At 45.1% G+C, this 20,150-nt stretch overlaps 2 protein-coding genes across 3 annotated transcripts in view; one reads left to right on the forward strand and one right to left on the reverse strand.

Annotated features, from left to right (window-relative positions):
* The window catches only part of NUBP2 (NUBP iron-sulfur cluster assembly factor 2, cytosolic), a 34,119-nt gene extending 19,321 nt beyond the window's left edge, over positions 1–14,798 (forward strand). Inside the window, exon 7 of the mRNA XM_074965831.1 lies at positions 14,447–14,798. Coding sequence (XP_074821932.1) covers positions 14,447–14,556 — 110 coding nt within the window. The 3' untranslated portion in view covers positions 14,557–14,798. The remainder of the gene's footprint in view (positions 1–14,446) is intronic.
* Positions 817–6,610, reverse strand: IGFALS (insulin like growth factor binding protein acid labile subunit). 2 transcript variants are annotated; one of them, XM_074964697.1, is made up of 2 exons: positions 6,484–6,610; positions 817–2,684 (listed from the first exon to the last, which is right to left on the reverse strand). In XM_074964697.1, the coding sequence occupies exons 1-2, from the start codon at positions 6,524–6,526 to the stop codon at positions 874–876; spliced, it is 1,854 nt and encodes a 617-aa protein (XP_074820798.1). In that variant the 5' UTR covers positions 6,527–6,610; the 3' UTR covers positions 817–873. The 2 variants fall into 2 exon arrangements, with proteins under 2 accessions (XP_074820798.1, XP_074820799.1); XM_074964698.1 differs by having other exon boundaries at positions 817–2,681; positions 6,484–6,526.
* Positions 14,799–20,150: the final 5,352 nt, after the last annotated feature.

Genomic DNA, 20,150 nt, shown 5'->3' on the forward strand with positions numbered 1-20,150 from the left:
AATGATCACTGTGGCCCAGACTTTTCTCCCCTAGCTCAAGAGGATCTTGGTTTCTCCATTTGCTCTCCCCAGCCTGAGGTCCTCATGTTGCAGTGATATTCCTTCCATTAAGGAGGGTTGTCTCCATGATCCATTGACAACAGCACCTCTGCCAACCAGGAGTGGTTGCTAAAAAACTGGTATGAGATGTTCTTTGCTCCTTGGTGGCTAGACAGGTTGCCTATCCATTGCTCCCAGCTCAGGAGTGAGACCCAAATGCTGGACCTTAGCGGGCAATACCCTTTCAGGTTGGCTTTTCAGTCAGACTCTTATTGTACTATCATAGTTTATTTGGGTTCTTTAAAATCAGTTTTAATTTTGGAATTGGAAAAGAGAGTCCTCGGAGAAGGCTTCTGTCCACCCATACCTTCACACACACCCATTCTTTCCTTCACTTTTCAGTGCTGGGCAAAGGAATGCTGGCTCTGAATCGCAATGCTAAGTTCAAATAGCCCAAAGGTAATTGCAAAGTCCAAAGAACCTGTTTACCCCGACTGCTCAGCCAAAGCTGGTATGCTGGTTCTCTTGAAAACTGCAGCTATACAAATATAGTAATGGTACAGCATGGAGAGAGAAAGCTAAAGAGTGCTGTACAATCGTACTGGTCTCCTTGGGTAATGGTGAATGGTGGAACATGTTATTTTGGACTGCTGCCCTGGTGAGCTTGGTAAAGAGATCAGGGAAGGTGGTTGAGATGCCAGATAGCTATATCCTTTTACTTATTAGCCCGCAGGAAAGTAGTTCTCCAGATTCTACCTGAACTTGTGCAAGTATGTGTCTAATGCTGCCAACTATAGAAAGCAGAAAGTCCTCTGTAAAGAGGAAGCGTGTTAGTTAGCAGTGAGCAAAGTGATCTTCACTGATTTCCCTCAGGTCAAGGCCTGCCAGGTCTGGCGGGCTTAGGCAGGTCAGGTTGTTGTACACGTACACGGGTGTGTGGGAATCGTCCACTTCCATAAGGGACTGTACAAAACGTGGAACAACTGTGGGATGCTGCAAGGAAAAGTCTCTCAGTTCCTTCAGTGAGCAATTACAGTGCCACTTGTTTCCTTCCAGCCACAGCTGCTCCAGCACAGGTGAAGGGCCCAGAGAGCCAACTGAGAAGGTTTCCAGAGAATTGTTTCTGATGCTAAGATACCGCAAGTTTGCTAAGGGGGTAATTGTGCTGTTGTCTAGCATCTCCAAATAGTTGCTGGAGAGGTCGAGCCAGAAGAGACGCTGAAGTGGGCTGAAAGCATTGTGAGAGATCTCCAAGAGCTGGTTGGAAGAAAGGAGAAGGTATTCCAGGTTATTCAGGCCTACAAACATGTTGGGGGAGAGATGAGTCAGCCTGTTGTGCTTAAGGTCCAACTCCAAAAGATCATGCAGGTCATTCAAACTCTCGTCTTCAATCATGGATATGGTGTTGTGCTGCAAGAAGAGCCTCCGGAGGCAGGAAAGGCTGGAGAAAGTTTGTGGCCTGATTCTGCTGAGACAACTGTTTTCCAGGTGAAGGCTATGCAGCTTGGTTAGGCTCTTAAAGACATAGTCGGGAAGTGCCTTGAGGCAGTTACCGGACAAGTTCATCACTGCGACATTAAAAAGCCCAAGGAATGCCCCTACCCTGATCTCTTGAATCTGGTTGTTGTTCAGCGTAAGGACCTCCAGCTGGCCTAGCCCATCAAAAGTCCTTTCTGCCAGGCTCCTGATCCTGTTGTGTCCCAACTGTAGCTCCTCCAAGAATTGGAGGTCTTTGAAAGTCCTTGGCCTCAGGCTGGTGATAGAATTACTGGATAAACGCAACACGTGCAGGCTCAAAAGGCCCAGGAACGTTTCTTCAAAGAGCAAGATGAGACGATTGTGGGAGAGGTCCAACCACCTGAGGGACTTCATTCCCATGAATGCACGTGGGGCGATGGCATTGATCTGGTTGTGGTTCAGGTACAGCTTCTGTAGTTTCTGCAGCTTGACAAAGATATTGAGCTTGATTCCCTTGAGCAAGTTCCCACTCAAATCCAGCTCCTTCAGCTCACTGAGACTGCAGAAGATTTGGTGCTGCAGGTAGGGCAGCTTGTTCCCAGCCAGGACCAGTTCCCTCAGGTTAGGCAGGTTATGGAACACTCTGTCAGGCAGCACCACTAGAGAATTCCACCCAAGGTTCAGGTACCAGAGGTTGGAGAGCCCAGAAAACAGGCCTTCCTCAATCTTGTTGAAGTGGTTGTTGTTGAGGCTTAAGGAGGCGAGGTTCTGTGTGTGAAGGAAAGTGTTTGGTGCCAAATGCTTCAACCTATTTCGTTCCAGGTGCAGGTGGTAGAGGCCCTTTAACCCATGGAAGGCATGCTGCTCAATGCTCGCCAGCTGGCTGCTCTGCAGGTTAAGGAAGTCCAGGTTGGAAAGGTTCATGAAGGCCATAGCTGGCACAGAAAGGAAGTTGTTCCCATCCAGCCATAATGATTTAACGTTGCTGGGAATGTCTTCTGGGAGGTGTGTGAGGTTCCGGGAGCTGCAGAAGATGTTGAGCTCCTCGCTGTAGTCATCATAGCTGCAGGCACATGACCTGGGGCATTTTAGGAGCTCTGTGTCAGGCTCCTGGGGCGCTTCTCCGCTGGGAGATTGGGACCCTGCTGCCAGCACCGAGACCAAGAGTAACAAGAGAGCAGTGTCTGCTGGGGGAGTGGAAGGGGAGATTAAGACAAAACAAATGGAAAATATTAGCTGACAACACACGGCAAGAGGAAATGATGCAAAGATGACATGGCTAGGTACACTCAATGCGCCCCAAATGCCAGTACCATGTAAGGCACAATACTGGGGACTGAGCAACCATAACATGGAAGAACATAGTCTTATTGTCTGTCTTCAATGCCTGCTGATGTTTGCAGGAGCTAATCCTGCTGAACTTGGTGACTGTTTTGCCATTGATTTCACTAGGAGCAGAGTTAGGTCCAGGGTCTGTGGAGCAACTTGGGTTTTCTCTCTGTTCAGTTATATAGGCCAGACTCACCATTGTCCTGGGCTTGTGCACTCATTTACACTAGTGCAAACATTCTTGATCCTCTTTGTACTGGTATAAATGACTGCACAAGGGGCAAGGCAACAATGAATTGGGGCCATCATTTTGAAATGTGGGAGTGACAGTCTTAGCACATAAGCCAAGAAGCGCACCCTTGGGAGCATGTTGTGTGTCTGGGCTAACTTAGTCAGGTTGTTCACATCCTTCTGTCTGTATCTATTTACAATCTGTTATCATTTGGCTGAATAGGCTTTTCACCTTGACAAGAGTGGGATTGCAATGGCTGGGTAGGATTCCCTTTTGGTATGTCTGGTAATTGCTTCCTTCCCCTGACATGGGCAAGTTGCTGACTCAGAGAATCAGTCTGTGACCAGAAGTTGGTTTCCTCTCCCTACTCCACTGAGCTTTTAAAACTGGGGTCTGCTATTTCTTTTTCACCCTAGAAACAATTCCTGGAGGACCAGTGATGATGACTTTCATTAAGGCTGTCCTAGCTCCGCCCACATGCAGGCTCACATCATCTAAGAGGACGGGACATGCTTTCTAGAGCTTGATCAATGCATCTCCTTTGATTAGCCAATAACAGACCAGTGCAGTTAGTAGTTCATCTCTCCTCCTCCACTGTGGAGTGGAAAGCATTGCCTGCGGGGATCCCATTCCAGGCATGTCTGCCAAAGCATCTCAGTCCTCACTGTCATCTTTGCTGTACTATTCTTGGGCCCCCAAGCAGTTCTGCCAGCACAGCTCAATCTGGAACTGCAGCCCCCATCTTTACTGACCACATTCAGGACTGGTGCAGGTGGTCACAACCCTTCTTCGATGTCCGTGGGAGCTATGCCCACTTACACAGGGCTGGACTCTTTAACAGAGGCCTTCAGTTGTCTGTCAAGAGGTTAGGCTGGTGCTTGGAAATCTTTTACGTGTATCTCAACCTGCTGTAGATCCAAGCCCAGAACACTGACGCTGGCTGACGAGCACCCTAATCCGTTTTCCCAACCAGATGCCTTTTTCTGTTCAAGGACACGTAATTCAGCAAAGAGAAAGAACTGCTCCCTTAGCTGCAGCCATTGTGCTTACAGGGGGAAATGATGGCTTTATCAGCATGGAAGGCCATGGGTATGTCCTAGAAAGAGAGCAAAGCTTATACAAGATAAAGTGCCAAATTCAGACCTGGTGTCATTGGAGATACAGCCACTGAGGTTAACACAGTTGCACCCATTTTGAGCAAGGTCTGAACTTGATCTTGATAATCAACTCCTCCCTCCCCCTCCCTCACCACTCCTGAGAAGCAAACTCCATTTCTGAAGTTCCTTTCCTACCCTGCGCTTCCTTGTCCGATTGCTTGTGCACCTAACTTGTGCTTCACGCTTAAGTGTCATGAAGGGGGAAAAAATATAGGTCAGCACAGGAAGCAGTGCATAACAAAGAGAAATTGTTCAGTACAATTCAGGTGTGCACATACCATATTGTGCTGTAGCGTCACAGTCCCTGGCATTAAGGCTGTCTCATTTCTTTTAAAAAAACTCTTTTCGGAGGGGCTTACTTCAGCTTTTAAACTTGCTTTGAGGAGTGGGGGGCTAGCAATTTTAGTGAACAATGTGAATGACTGAAATCTGCAAACCTTTTTATCACCTGTAATTTAAATGCTTCCCTCTACCCCACATTGGTTATTCAATAAATCATTATGAAGAGCACTGTGCTCTCAGGGTTAGAAGACCCCTCTAAATGCTTAGCATACCCTGTGTGGGCCCTGTGTACAAGAGAGATGTTGTCTTTATTAGAAATGTTCTTTCTCTACTCCTTCCCCCCCCCCCCCCCAGTCTCTCCTAAGTGGCAGGCACTGGCAGTGTTCAGTTCAAACTTTCAAACACAGGATATTCAAGTGGGTTTGAAATTAGGCCACATGAATTCATCCAACCCCATTTACAAGGGAGGGGAGAATATAGCAAATTAGAGTTAGATAGTTCCACTGTTTTGAAGTGATGGGAAAACAAGAAGAGGAGAAGTTGGTGATTTCAGATGATCTACTGCACTCTTGCAACGAAGCAGTGGTTTCATTTTAGTCAGGAAAATGAGGCTATCTGTTTTGTGATGCACACCAGTGCCTGGTTCTGGTTCTGTACTTTAAAACCGAAACTTGTGATGGTAAGGTACTGATCCTATGCCCATCAAATCCATCCATTGCTTTTCAGCATGACTTCCACGCATCATACAGCAGGCATACACTGTAACATTATACTTCCTCATCTCCAATTTATTTGGGGGAAGGATAAATCAGGAATGGCCAAGCTATTTGGGCAAGAATATTGGCTTCTCATTTTCTCAGGGTTTCTGTGCAGGTTTAGAGCAGACCCAATTAAAATCTGCACCATTACTACTTGTGAGAAATGAACATTACTGCAGCATTTCTTATTAAGAATTAACAATGAATATTGCAGTTACATGAACTAACTCTAAGTGGCGATTTACTTGCAAGTGCCCTGTGAATAGTGTTCTAATGGCACCTACTGCATTTGATCCTGCCTTCCCATGTATGACACACATACTTCTGCCCATGGGTGCTGACCCAGAGATTTCTAGGGTGAGCTCCAGCACACCTGCTTATTGGGGTGTGATGGGGGAGGGGCCAGATCAATTCCCCAAAGTACTGATGTTGCAGTCACATAGTCTGCGCTGCCAATGATATCTCTCGAAAATGAACTCTGGGCTTATTCATCTCTAGCTATCCATGCCCATCGCTGTGGCATGTACAGATCTCCTCTATCTAACCTATAGTATCCACAGCTAGGTTAATAATGCATCCTTTATGTACTTAATTTGCATTTTAGAAAGCCCATAGTTATGTGCTCATAGGGTAGCTCTGGTCTATTGTCTTTGTTTACATGTCTGCCAATGTAGTATTCTTTTTTTGTGTATGCTTGTTTCCAACATTATTAGCCCATACATTCAAGATCCTCTTGGATCAGCAATTAGATTTTCTCTGCATGTTTCAGCAGCATTTTTCTTCTTCTAAAATTCCAACAGTAGATGCACCCTGTTCCCCAACCTCTCAGAATTAATCTGATCTTTCAAAAAGTAGGAAAGTCCAGGAGGTCTTGCCGTAATTCATTATTTGGAAGCTCTTTTTGCAAAAGAACCAATCTGTTCCTCCAGCTGCAAAGTTATTACTCTAGCAGAGACATGTGCACTGTGCATGCAATCTCTAAAGCTCCTTAAAGTAGCACACGGGGAATAATAAAGCCTGAACATTATCCTATAACAGCAGAGGTGGCAAAAGAAAAAGAAGTTGTTGAGCAAAACAAGTAGAAAGTTTCCAAGAATTCATCGATCTGCTCACCCTAAACTATTTACCTGCCCTTTCTTATGGAACTTTTGATACTCTGGTGCAGATCCATGCTATCCTGCTCTGATGAGATACTATTGGAGGAATGTGGGAAGTTGCTTCCACTTACCTTTCCTTGTGTTCATTGCAACAGAAGCATGGGAAGGAAACATTCCGTGGAGCAGCCGATTCTGTTCTCTGTATTTTCCCCCAGCTGATAATGTAGTGATACAGCAACCACCTTGATGCCTGTCCAGCACTCTGTGCTCGATTGGTTTTAACCCTTGTGCTACCAGGCAGGAATGCTGGGAGGTTTTTATTACTAAGGCAAGGGATGTTGATTGAAGGTCTTGAGCTGTGTGTGTATATTCTTCTCTGAGTCTGTCGTTCTGGGAGTCAGATTTTCCTGACATCTATAACTGGGAACAAATATACTGAAAATACTGGTGAAGGTAAGCTAATGGCTCCCCCCTCCTCGCCCCCGCTTTAGGTCACTGTGGTAATTAATTTAGATGCCCATGTGAGGTTTATACCCCGTCTGGGAAATGACGAGTAGGGTTGCTTGAGAAGTGAGTAAACAGTCCTGGAGAGAACTTGACTTGACTACTGAATGGAGATGAGCTGAGGAAGCAGCGTTCTGATCGGGATTAAGTTTTGATGAGGATTCAGGTTCAAGGCCGATCAGTTCTAGGGTTTGAGTTTGATGGGGCCAGATGGTGGGAACCTTGCAATGCTGGATTATCCTGTGACATTTCCGCAATCTTGAATGATCCACATCTCATGAGACTGTGAGATTTCTGCCTTCTTGTGAGATGTTCTTGTGGCATGCTGGCTGCATCTGAACCAGGCCTAGCAAATAGAGGGGTTCTGAGTTGGAACCAGAACCATATGGGCAGGTTCAGATTTGGAGGTTCAGATCCAGGCCTTCCCTGTAATCTTAAAGGGATTGGATTTGAAGTTCCAGTTTTGGCCCACCTCTAGTTCCAAATTCCCATGGTTTTTCAGGCTTGGGTTTCTACCAGCATTAGAGGTGAAGCACATAGTGGGGAACAAAGCACTTGGGTTCTAAAGGATTTGGATGGTCTTGGTTACTGGGGCCAGCGGATGGCAGAGTAGAAACATGTAGGAACAAGAGAACAACGTGCTAAGCGGAATGTATGTCTAGCCCATGGTTAAAGAAAAGGATCTGGAGTGATTAGTGTGGATAACTGAATTGAGACGAGCAAAACAAAAAGTACCTTACTTAAAAAGAGACAACAAATGGGTGATACTGTTTCCAAAAGAGCCCTGGCTAGAGTGACTATCTGGAATACTACATTCTGTGTTGGTTTTACAATGCAACAGGAAATATATGCTTTAGGGCTGCATCAGGAGTGTTGCGGAGTATGGGCTCTAGGATTTGGTTCCTACAGGGGATGGATCTGTTTTTACAAAAAATGCCTGTGGGTCTCAAAGTTCTACATTATGAAGAAAGGTTACAGGAGCTAGGACTATCCTCTGGAAAAGGATAGTGAGCCAGTTGAAGTTTTTAAATGTTAGAGGAATGAATAAAGTCAAAGGATGGGGTAGAATTTTCACATTAGTGTGAGATTCAAATCCTCAGGAGTATTATTTAAAGATAAAGAGAACTCAGATTGATTTTATATACATTTACTTCAGTGATGGAGACTTTAGTAATGTGTCCAGTAATCATGGCAAACATAAAGTTACCGAGTGATTGAAGGCAAATAATATAGAATGAAACCTGTCTTAGATGACTGCTCATGGGACTGGCAAAATTAGTTGCTTAATAGAACTGGCTGCCTCATAAAGGTGATGTAACTTCAGATATGGAGCAATACTTACTCTGCAAGTAGTCCCATTGAAATCAATGGAACTTCTCATGGAGTAAGGCAGGAGTAGTCAATTATTTTTTGTAAAGGTCCAAATTTCTTGATCAAGGTATAGACTGCAGAGAAAATCATTTTTAAAATATAATAATAATAATTAATAATAGTTAATAATAAAGTAAAAATATTTTGGGGTCCATTCAAAAGCATCTGGTGGTCTGGATTTGGCCCATGGTCTTCCTGTTGACTACCCCTGCAGTAAGGTAATACTGTGAATATGGGTGGCAGAATCTGGCCCTATGATTTGTACAAATTTTACTGAAATCAAGACATTTGTTTTAGAAGAAGATTGAAGAGTTTGGTGAAAAAGCATGAAGTTCTTTATGATCTATTTTATTTAACTAGTGGGCTAGGTTCTTTATTGGTTTTGTTGCTCCTCAGATGGTAATTAACTGATGTCTACAAACATGTAAAGCACTAATACATTTCAAAATTTATTATGCTAATAATTTGAAATCTTTGGGATCATTCCTTGGAATTTACATCCTAACTTGACAGAGATCTAAAGAAGGAAGGGAAAATTAAACAGAATAGCTATGTAATAGAGTTATGGAGACAGCTTCATTTGAATGTTATTTTATAGAGCTAATGAACATGGCTGCACAGATCTCCCCTGAAGTCTTTGCTACACAGAGTAAACAACCTTTAGTTCCCAAAGAGAACTGCTTTTAAAGGTGATGTGCAAAGGTTGGTCAGCTCTTTTTAAAAGAGCTTGTGCCCTTTTATAAGGCCTGGAAGGTTTGTGTGCTGAATCTTTAATATAAAGACCTCCTTTCTCCCACGTTTGTTAGGGATTGGAGTTAAATGCTAATGAAAACAGAAAACAAAGCATTTTAATTAGTCTGCTGGCAAATCTCAGTTGCTCAACATTCACTTTCTTGTGATGTCATTTCACTAGTTTCTCTATTTGCCATAGAATATTCTAGGGTAGATAATACCTGAATTTGTAATATCAAAAGCAAGCAGATTTTTTGTCAGGGGGTAGAGGGAGGCAAACATTTTCAGATCTTCATTATTAAAGGAGCATAAAAAGAGTACAAACCATTGATAAAACTTTAAAAGGGGACAGGGATTTTTTTATGGACTTATCAGGGTCTTTGGGAGTTCTTTTTATCCCAGCTGTTATGGGAGCTGTTTGGCACCTCTGACAGGGCTAGGGGCTTGGGTGGGAGGGATAAGGTTGACAGATCGTCCTTAGAAGCTGACTTATGACTGGAAGACTGTGGCTTCCTGCCAGAGTCATTTGGCAGATGTTCAAAACCACTCTGTAGGGGTCATGAATTTGCTCTGTGTTCCAGGTCATTTCCCCATTAGCACAGTTCAGCCCAGCTCATGAAGAAACTTTTACCAGTTTCCAAGAAGAAAAGGTCACTGCTGTCTAGGGTAGAGGAGGCTAATTGGCTCATCTGCCTTCAGTGCTGGCCTAGGTGGATCTTGAGGGTAATCCATGTTACATACTCACTCTGATAATATTGCAATCCTGTTTCTATATGAGGGTTGCTAGTGAGAGGGGGTTATTGCAGTGTAAAAATCTTTTTCTTAGTCGTACTGCTTCTAAGTTTGACTTTTATTTGTTTGTTCCCAATGACCATTTTATGCTGAAGATCTTTAAGACCCAGGTGCCAGATTCAAGAGACCAAATTCACTCCTGGGCGTCAGTGGATACAGCTCCACTGACTTCATTTTACAGCAGGGCTGACTTTGGCCTGTTCTTCCTTTGGATGACTCTTGCTCCTCTGCCTGGTGAGGAGGCAGCTTGCATGCTGATGATGGAGCCTGTTTGCACACCTGGAGTAAACTCAGAGCTGTGCAAGGTGGTATAAATTCTGGGTTGGCAAGTGGGTTTGAGTCTAAACTGGTGTAATTTACACACTGAGGAGCCCAGGGAGAGTGAGTGTAGCAATAGAGGAACTAACAGGAGGATGTAAGACAGTATCAGTTAAAGCATCTCACTTCTACTTTAATTTGAACCATCTTAGACTCACTGATAGACTGTGGCCTTTCCTCCACCCCAATGACTGGCTCTGCTCTGGGGTGTAGCAGAAGCAGACCTATGGTTAGGCTCTTGGCCACATTGCTTTATCCTCCTTCCTACTGAACTCTCTTGATAGAGTGATCATCCTTTTTCTTATCTTGTGTAGATTCACATCCACTATTATTTTTCCAGGTAAACAGGTTGCAGATAGAAACGGGGCTCACACACCTCCCAGCCACAGTGGGTGTGTCTACTGGGAAGGGCAGGGTCAAGCATCTTTACAGGGCCTGGTGGGCCATAAAACATAGGACTAAAAGTCTCCTTTAGAAAAATGTCCATGACCTGCCCATAAAGTGGTCCAGAGACCACTGAAAATTGCTTGACCAAACAGATCTGTTTTAAGCTGTGTCTTAAAGCTAGCCATTCTTGAGCCCCCTCAGGAGGAGCAGATCCCAGAGGTGTGAGCCCTTCACCGAGTATATGCTTCTGCTAGTCTCTGAGTGCTCAGTCCCAAGGAAGGGCATCCTGCCTGCCTTGCTTGGGCCTAGGGGCAGAGGCGCATCCTCAGATAACTAGGTCCCTAGTCATGTATGTCTTTCTCCAGTAGTAACTGCCCTTAGTATTGGTGTTGCTGTGAAAGATTTCTAGCACCAGATTCTTGGGAAGAGAGGCTGCTTCTTTAGTTAGCTATATGTTATCTTACTTGTGGGCTTTTCTTTCGTTTCACCAATGCTGCTTCTGCCTCTAAATCTAACTGAGGAGTGAGAACACAGGAGAATGGGCTGTTGGCTGCATTGCTCCTGTTTCCCAGACACAGTGCTTTTTAAAGGCTAAGAGGTGACTAAAACTTAGTAAAGCACAGCTACAGTGTGAAGGATGAAAAAATGTGTAGCCAATAGAGGTTACTCCAGGGGACTCACTGCTGCTAGACATGTCCTCTGATCTGTGGGAAGTGACATGCTCTCTAGAGTACTGTGAATTCTTCCTTCAGTGTCAGTGTTACAATCATAAGGAAACTTGAGATCCTGTATTGGGTCTGGGCCATCCATGGATTTGCATCGTTGCCCAACGTATTTAAAATGTTCTGACTCCTTCTCTTTATTATATAAGAACAGGAGTTTTCATACCAGAACAGGCAAGTGATGCTTCCAGCTAGATTCCTGGTTTCTGATACACCCAGCACTGGCTGCTATCTGAATGGAAGGCATAAGAGCTCAGCACTGACAATGCCTCCAGTTGTACTGTGCTGTATTCCACAGTGGGAGGGTCCAGATTTCTTCCTGACTCCCATGAGCCACAAGGTTCAATAACCATTATGACTTTTCCCCTTCTAGTATAGCTGCAGCTACTGTCCTTAATCATAGAAGTGTCTAATCCATTCTTCCATTTTGCTGAACTATTTATATCTCAATAATGCCCTAAATATTATGATTTTCAATAACCTCCGTAATATCCTGCAATCTTGAAACTTACTAAACGATTGCATCAGATATGCCCTGCAGCAGTGAGTTCCACAGGTAAATTATACTAGTATGTGGGATAATGAAGTATTTCTATCTCTCTATATCAGTTTTGAGTTAGGGCTGGTGTGTCCCTCTCATAATACAGCAGTGAGCATTTCAGGTTGTTGTTTAATTCTGGCAGAACTTTTAAATAAATGTTCTGGTTGGCAAAAAAATGTGAACACACACACAGGAGCCAGAGTCACAGAAAGAACAATCTGATTCTGATATTCCTTTGCTCAGTACATTCACTGGTTACCGTGATATGACTAGATGAGGTTTTTGTTCAGTTTCTTTCTTTATTTAATTCAGACTTCCCCCTCTCCCCCTCTATTTTAATGTTCTATTCTGGGAAATTATCGATCAAAAGGGAGAAATGAGAGACACACACACTAATAGGCGCTAAGTACATATTGACACAAGGTGTAATCAATGTGGAAGCTTAAAAAGAGCTGAATCAGCAGGGACATCCCTGCCAAAAACCACATGACCTGTAATTTAATTTAAAAAGAAAACCTCCTCAATGTCCAGAGAGAGTTTATGCCTCTGCACAAAAGCCCCTTTGTGTGAAAATATTAAACCAACTCTGAATGAAACTAAACAATAGAAGGGATCTATTTCTAAAGCAGCTGCAAAGCGACTGACTTGTTAACTTCTAGACACCTTTCCAAGCTCAAAGCCAGACATGAAAGGTACCAGAGAGCTGGATATACTTGCTGTAAAGTATTTTGCCACTTGATTTGAAATATTAGTGAAAATTAATTAGGGAAAGATTATCTTATTATCACTTTTAATAGGTCCTTGTATTAAATCAAACATACACACACACACACACACACACACACACACAGGGGAGTTACAGTTGAATAGCAGTGCCTCATACCCTTGCAGAGCACTGATTGCACCTATACTTAAACCTTGTAAAACCACGAGTTAAGGAAACATCATCCCTGCCACACAACCTTAGCTCTGCCCACTGGAGTTGGCAAGAGCCACTGAGGATATACAGTAAGTATATTTCAGACAGGGCTGCCCTGTAATAAGCAGATCCGAGGAACAACTAAGCCAATGTGCATTTTTCTGTCCCCCAGAATTGTATTCTTTCATTTGTCTGCATGAGCTCCAACTGCCCTTCTCTGCGTTCAGGACAGCTGGATTGCCTGGTGTAGCAGCTCATGCTGCAGTATGAGGAGGGGTGCATCTGCACCCAGAAGGATCATGGACCCCTCATTTCTGTGCTGCATTCCGTGGGCTGGACAATAGAAGAGCACGGTAGTCTATTCTTGCCATGTGTCTCTGGAGTTGTCTGGTAGCTCATGACAGGATGCATGGAAGTGCAGATGATGTCCCAGAAGGCATCCTTTGGACAAGGGGGAGGGGGCAGTTTGTGCAGAGTAGGTGCAGTGGAGGAGTGTAGTGAGGCCACAGTCTGATGGTTTCTCTTGCTGTCCCCATGTCCTGCGTGCCCCAGCGCACCATGTCATCTGGAAGGATAGAGTGCTATGATGGGCAGGGAATCCCTCAAAGAGAGCAGAGTTAAGGTTGGTGGGTGGCGCTGGTGTGTGCCTTAACCCTTTGGTCCCTGCTTTTCAGAGGTGCCCTTGACATCCTGGAAGGGTATGAGGCACTTCCAATCAACCTTCACAAAGTTTTTGGGCAGTGAATTTCCCTTGTTTTTGAGGAAGTGATGGTAATGAGGGGGACATGATTGGGGGCACTTGTGGAGGGCACAGGGAGGCTTCCTGGGAACACTTCACTGCCATTCAGCTACCAGCTGTACCCTACCCCTGGCCCTCCATACCCCTAGTGAGGCTGGAGGAGCCATGGGGAGAGAAGAAGGTGGTAAACAATGGGAAGTAAGGAGCACTAGAGGCGGCAGCACTGGAGGGAGCAGAGGGAGTCCCAAACTCCACACTTCCCTGTTAGAAAAGTGGAAGAGGATTTGCGTAAACCTCTGCCACTGAGAAGGACTGCAGAGGTGTGACGTGGCTCATTCAGCCCAACTGATATTCTTCTCCCCCATTCCCAAAGTCTACCTCAGCCCCTGCTGTGCAATACCCATGTTAGAGCGATTTGAATATTAAACTCAGCTCCTTACTGCAAAGAGGGGCATGATATTCAGAATCCATGGACCAAATGACTCCAAGGCCAGGGCTAGAGTTAGTGGTGCAAATCTGAAGTGGCACCACATTGTTCTAGAGGGCTGGTTCTACCACAACAGTTCAGGTTGTACCAGGACTTCCATATGAACAGGGGTGGAAAGGATCTATGCTATCATTTTAAAATGTTTGGTGTAGTTTGTGCACTGCTTGATTTTTCTTTAGCAGTTTCCAGGGATATGAGGGGGAGGAATATCATTTGAGGTTTGCCATGACTGTTTTAAACAGGGCCATCTAACACCAATTTTTCTACAGTCGGACAATTTCTTTCAGCCCCCACTTTCACAGAAATTGCAGCACTTTGAGGGGGGAGCTAGACAAGTGCCTGACTATTATAAAAAGGCAGTCAGCTGCGAACCAGCTGAGTGGCGAACAGCAGAGAGGCTAACAGAGGGAGTTTGCCTGGGAGTTTGCCTAGGGAGAGTCCACTGAGGCTTTCATCTCGCAGGCTTCTCTGAGTAGTTACTACAACACCTGAGGAAGCTCTTAGAAGGAAGGTTATATGGATAGGGAGTGTTCAGCTGTGGTGACCTGCACTGGATGTGCCATGTTTGTCTTTCTTCCACAGGACAGAAGCGACTTTGTCTGTACAAAGTGCAAGCTGGTCTCCATATTGGAAGAGAAGGTTCAAGGTCTGGAGAAACAAGTATCGACCCTGCGTTGCATAAGAGAAACTGAAGATTTCCTGGACAGACATCAGGATATGCTTCTACAGGCACAACATTCTGAAGATTCAGAGCTGGCTGCACAGCAGGAACAGAAGGACGGTGAAGAAATTTTGGCAGCATGTGACCTCCAGAAGAAGAAAGCAATGTACCAGCATGTACCATGTACCAGCAATGCAGATACAGGTAAACAACCGTTTTCATGTTCTCTCCACGGGTACTAATGTGGAGTGTGGACTAGATGATACATCTGAGGGAAGGGAGCAGAAGGAAACTCCGCCGATTGGAAGGCATGAGATGCACTGTCTTAGGGAAAGGAGTTCCACGACCACTGCTCCCAAGAGAAGGAGGCGGGTGGTGGTGGTCGGGGACTCCCTCCTCAGGGGGACTGAGTCATCTATCTGCCGCCCTGACCGGGAAAACCGAGAAGTCTGCTGCTTGCCAGGAGCTAAGATTCACGATGTGACAGAGAGACTGCCGAGACTCATCAAGCCCTCGGATCGCTACCCCTTCCTACTTCTCCACGTGGGCACCAATGATACTGCCAAGAATGACCTTGAGTGGATCACTGCAGACCACGTGGCTCTGGGAAGAAGGATAAAGGAGTTTGAGGTACAAGTGGTGTTCTCGTCCATCCTCCCTGTGGAAGGAAAAGGCCCAGGTAGAGACCGTTGAATCGTGGAAGTCAACGAATGGCTACACAGGTGATGTCGGAGAGAAGCTTTGGATTCTTTGACCATGGAATGGTGTTCCTAGAAGGAGGAGTGCTAGGCAGAGATGGGCTCCACCTAACGAAGAGAGGGAAGAGCATCTTCGCAAGCAGGCTGGCTAATCTAGTGAGGAGGGCTTTAAACTAGGTTCACCGGGGGAAGGAGACCAAAGCCCTGAGGTAAGTGGGATACCAGGAGGAAGCAGGAACAGGAGAGCATGAAAGGGAGGGTTCCTGTCTCATACTAAGAAAGGAGGACGATAAGTCAGTTATCTCAAGTGCCTGTACACAAATGCAAGAAGCCTGGGAAACAAGTGGGAGATCTGGAAGTCCTGGCACAGTCAAGGAATTATGATGTGATTGGAATAACAGAGACTTGGTGGGATAACTCACATGACTGGAGTACTGTCATGGATGGATATAAACTGTTCAGGAAGGACAGGCAGGGCAGAAAATAGGGGGGAGTTGCATTGTATGTAAGAGAGTAGTATGACTGCTTAGAGCTCCGGTATGAAACTGCAGAAAAACCTGAGTGTCTCTGGATTAAGTTTAGAAGCGTGAGCAACAAGGGTGATGTTGTGGTGGGAGTCTGCTATAGACCACCAGACAAGGGGGATGAGGCGGACGAGGCTTTCTTCCAGCAACTACGGGAGTTACTAGATTGCAGGCCCTGGTTCTCATGGGAGACTTCAATCACCCTGATATCTGCTGGGAGAGTAATACAGCGGTGCACAGACAATCCAGGAAGCTTTTGGAAAGTGTAGGGGACAATTTCCTGGTGCAAGTGCTGGAGGAACCAACTAGCGGCAGAGCTCTTCTTGACCTGCTGCTCACAAACCAGGAAGAATTAGTAGGGGAAGCAAAAGTGGATGGGAACTTGGGAGGCAGTGACCATGAGATGTGTCAGGATCCTGAACTCGACCAAGGAAGAAAGGAGAGCAGCAGAATATGGACCCTGGACTTCAGAAAAGCAGACTTTGACTCTCTCAGGGAACTGATGGGCAGGATCCCCTGGGAAAATAACATGATGGGAAAAGGAGTCCAGGAGAGCTGGCTGTATTTTAAATCTTTATTAAGGTTACAGGAACAAACCATCCCGATGTGTAGAAAGAATAGAAAATATGACAGGTTGACTTGGCTTAACAGTGAAATCCTTGCTGATCTTAAACACAAAAAAGAAGCTTACAAGAAGTGGAAGACTGGACAAATGACCAGGGAGGAGTACAAAAATATTGCTCAGGCATGCAGGAGTGAAATCAGGAAGGCCAAATCACACTTGGAGTTGCAGGTAACAAGAGATATTAAGAGTAACAAGAAGGGTTTCTTCAGGTATGTTAGCAACAAGAAAAAAGTGAGGGAAAGTGTGGGCCATTTACTGAATGAGGGAGGCAACCTAGTGACAGAGGATGTGGAAAAAGTTAATGTACTCAATGCTTTTTTTGCCTCTGTCTTCACGAACAAGGTCATCTCCCAGATTACTGCACTGGACAGCACAGCATGGGGAGGAGGTGACCAGCCCTCTGTGGAGAAAGAAGTGGTTCATGACTATTTAGAAAAGCTGGACGAGCATAAGTCCATGGGGCCGGATGTGCTGCATCTGAGGGTGCTAAAGGAGTTGGCAGATGTGATTGCAGAGCCATTGGCTATTTTTTAAAACTCATGGCGATCAGGGGAGGTCCTGGATGACTGGAAAAAGGCTAATGTAGTGCCCATCTTTAAAAAAGGGAAGGAGGAGGATCTGGGGAACTACAGGCCAGTCAGCCTCACCTCAGACCCTGGAAAAACCATGGAGCAGGTCCTCAAGGAATCAATTCTGAAGCACTTAGAGGAGAGGAAAGAGATCAGGAACAGTTGGCATGGATTCACCAAGGGAAAGTCATGCCTGACTAATCTAATTGCCTTCTATGACAAGATAACTGGCTCTGTGGATGAGGGGAAAGCAATGGACGTGTTATTCCTTGACTTTAGCAAAGCTTTTGATACAGTCTCCCACAGTATTCTTGCCAGCAAGTTAAAGAAGTATGGGCTGGATGATTGGACTATAAGGTGGATAGAAAGCTGGCTAGATCGTCGGGCTCAATGGGTAGTGATCTATGGCTCCATGTCTAGTTGGCAGTCGGTATCAAGTGGAGTGCCCCAAGGGTCGGTCGGGGCCGGTTTTGTTCAGTATCTTCATTAATGATCTGGAGGATGGCGTGGACTGCACCCTCAGCAAGTCTGTAGATGACGCTAAACTGGGAGGAGTGGTAGATATGCTGGAGGGTAGGGATAGGATACAGAGGGGACCTAGAGAAATTAGAGGTTTGGGCCAGAAGAAATCTGATGAGGTTGAACAAGAACAAGTGCGGAGTCCTGCACTTAGGACGGAAGAATCCCATGCACTGCTACAGACTAGGGACTGAATGGCTAGGCAACAGTTCTGCAAAAAAAGACCTAGGGGTTACAGTGGACGAGAAGCTGGATATAAGTCGACAGTGTTCCCTTGTTACCAAGAAGGCTAAAAGCATTTTGGGCTGTATAAGTAGGGGCATTGTCAGCAGATCGAGGGATGTGATCATTCCCCTGTATTCGACATTAGTGAGGCCTCATCTAGAGTAGTGTGTCCAGTTTTGGGCCCCACACTACAAGAAGGATGTGGAAAAATTGGAAAGCGTCCAGCAGAGGGCAACAAAAATGATTAGGGGACTGGAACACATGACTTTATGAGGAGAGGCTGAGGGAACTGGAATTGTTTAGTCTGCAGAAGAGAAGAATGAGGGGAGATTTGATAGCTGCTCTCAACTTCCTGAAAGGAGGTTCCAAACAGGATGGATCTAGACTGTTCTCAGTGGTAGCAGATGACAGAACAAGGAGTAATGGTCTCAGGTTGCAGTGGGGGAGGTTTAGGTTGGATATTAGGAAAAACTTTTTCACTAGGAGCGTGGTGAAGCACTGGAATGTGTTACCTAGGGAGGTGGTGGAATCTCCTTCCTTTGAGGTTTTTAAGGTTAGGCTTGACGAAGCCCTGGCTGGGATGATTTAGTTGGGGATTGTTTCCTGCTTTGAGCAGGGGGTTGGACTAGATGACCTCCTGAGATCCCTTCCAACCCTGCTATTATATGATTCTATGAGAGGATCAGGTATTGTAGAAAGCTGAATTTGTTTTGTGTTTCTTTTTCATGAGAAACATAATTTACTGTTTTGATTGATGACAGTATCCTGGCACTGCGTTAGTCAATATTGACCTTACCACCAGCCTTAATTGCAGCCCTCCCAATGAGAAACCAGGACCAGCTCCCACTTTGGAATATAAAGCATTAGCCACCTGTCTGCCCCCAGGCAAAATCAGTGTTTGTTTAACTGAGAGAGCCAGCTGGGCCTGGTGGATAGAGATATGGACTAGAACTCAAGGCCTGGATTCTATTCCCAACTCTGCTAATGGCTTGATGGGCGACCTTAGGCAAGTCACATCACCCCTCTATACCTCAGTTTTCCCATCTGCAAAATGGATAATATCCATTGTAAAGCACTTTGAGAGCTACTTATGAAAACACTAGATAAGAGCTAGGTATTTTTATTAATAATAAAAAAATTATTAGTTGATCCTAATAAAAAAATAGAACAAAATACCACAATGAGCTGGCCAGGGCATTAGAGGCTGGAATGAGAAGTGTCCACTCTGCATCATAGACCCTGTACTGCTGTCATGTAATAGAGAGTCTCCTTTAGCTCAAACAAAAGTCGATCTTGGAGCAGGAGAATCTGAGTTCTCTCCCTGCCGTGGCCATCAAGTTCTGCATTGCTGTGGTGGCCAGCCTAACTGACAGCTGTGAAGTTCAATACACTTTGTTTTCACTGATCTTTACATTTAAACTTTTAAATTGTTCTGCCAAGTACATGTCATTGAGTTGATTTTTTTCTCTCTTCATTTAATTCTTGCTTTCTTAGATACTTTATACTTCTTCCAGTATGGCCAGCATTGTTAATATTTTTCATTAGCTTAGCCATCCACACTGCTGTGCCCTGCCTGCCCCAGATCACAATTTTAGTCCTCATAGCTAACCTCTCAGGCCAGGAACAAAGTCTATGATGTCTCAACTGGTTGCTATGGAGAGGGCTGTAATGGTATTAGGAAAAGCAGCAAAATATTACAGAGGTTTTCAATCCTATTTAAACAATTATAAATCATTCCCTCCCCATAGCAGCCAATCAGCAGTCAACTTCCCATATGTTCTCACAGATTTCAAACAAGTGCATTGTCTTGGGCACCGCTGAGAACTCATCCCTGAGGAGATTTCCCCAGGGGAGGGTTCCTTTACAGCAGTGACAAAGATCACCTGGCATTTGCCACTTGGCTAAGATTTGTTAGTGACTAAAAGTCATTAATGGCTGACGGGCACTTGAGAAATGAGTTAGTGATCTCAGGCCTCTCATTTCTGGTGACAGTGTCCACCTCCCCCATACAGCTGGCATTAAGTTGTAGAGAGACCGAGGATGCTGAACTAATAACACTTACAGAATAATCATAGGCCTCCCTCGCTCTGAAACTAACAAAGCTACAGTCTCCATGTGTGTGTTAGTAATGCCCCTTCTGCCCTGAGAGATGATCCCTCCAGGGCAGGCATAGAATGTGGAAGAGTGGGAAAGACTGCATGGTCACTGCCTCTTCTGTACCTACGTGGTGGACAGAGGATTTCCTTCTCCAGGGCTTTCAATCTGGTATCTGGCACCAGCATTTAAGGAATAATTCATAGTAAATTATGTAACCTGCACTAAGAACAACCTCTAACTGGGAGTCCAAATAAATCTGTTAGTCTTTAAGGTGCCACTGAACATAAATTTTCGTGGGTAAAAAACCCCACTTCTTCAGATGCAGCTGGCTACTTCCTGTCTACAGGGACCACATAATGATATGCCTA

Source organism: Natator depressus, chromosome 10 (assembly GCF_965152275.1).
Source record: "Natator depressus isolate rNatDep1 chromosome 10, rNatDep2.hap1, whole genome shotgun sequence".
NCBI lineage: Eukaryota > Metazoa > Chordata > Testudines > Cheloniidae > Natator > Natator depressus.

Coding starts and splice junctions, on each gene's coding strand:
- IGFALS (XM_074964697.1), bottom strand. CDS start 6,526: ATGTTTCCTTCCCATGCTTCTGTTGCAATGAACACAAGGAAAG. Junction 2,685..6,483: donor TGCAATGAACACAAGGAAAG/GTAAGTGGAAGC, acceptor CCACTCCCCCAG/CAGACACTGCTCTCTTGTTA.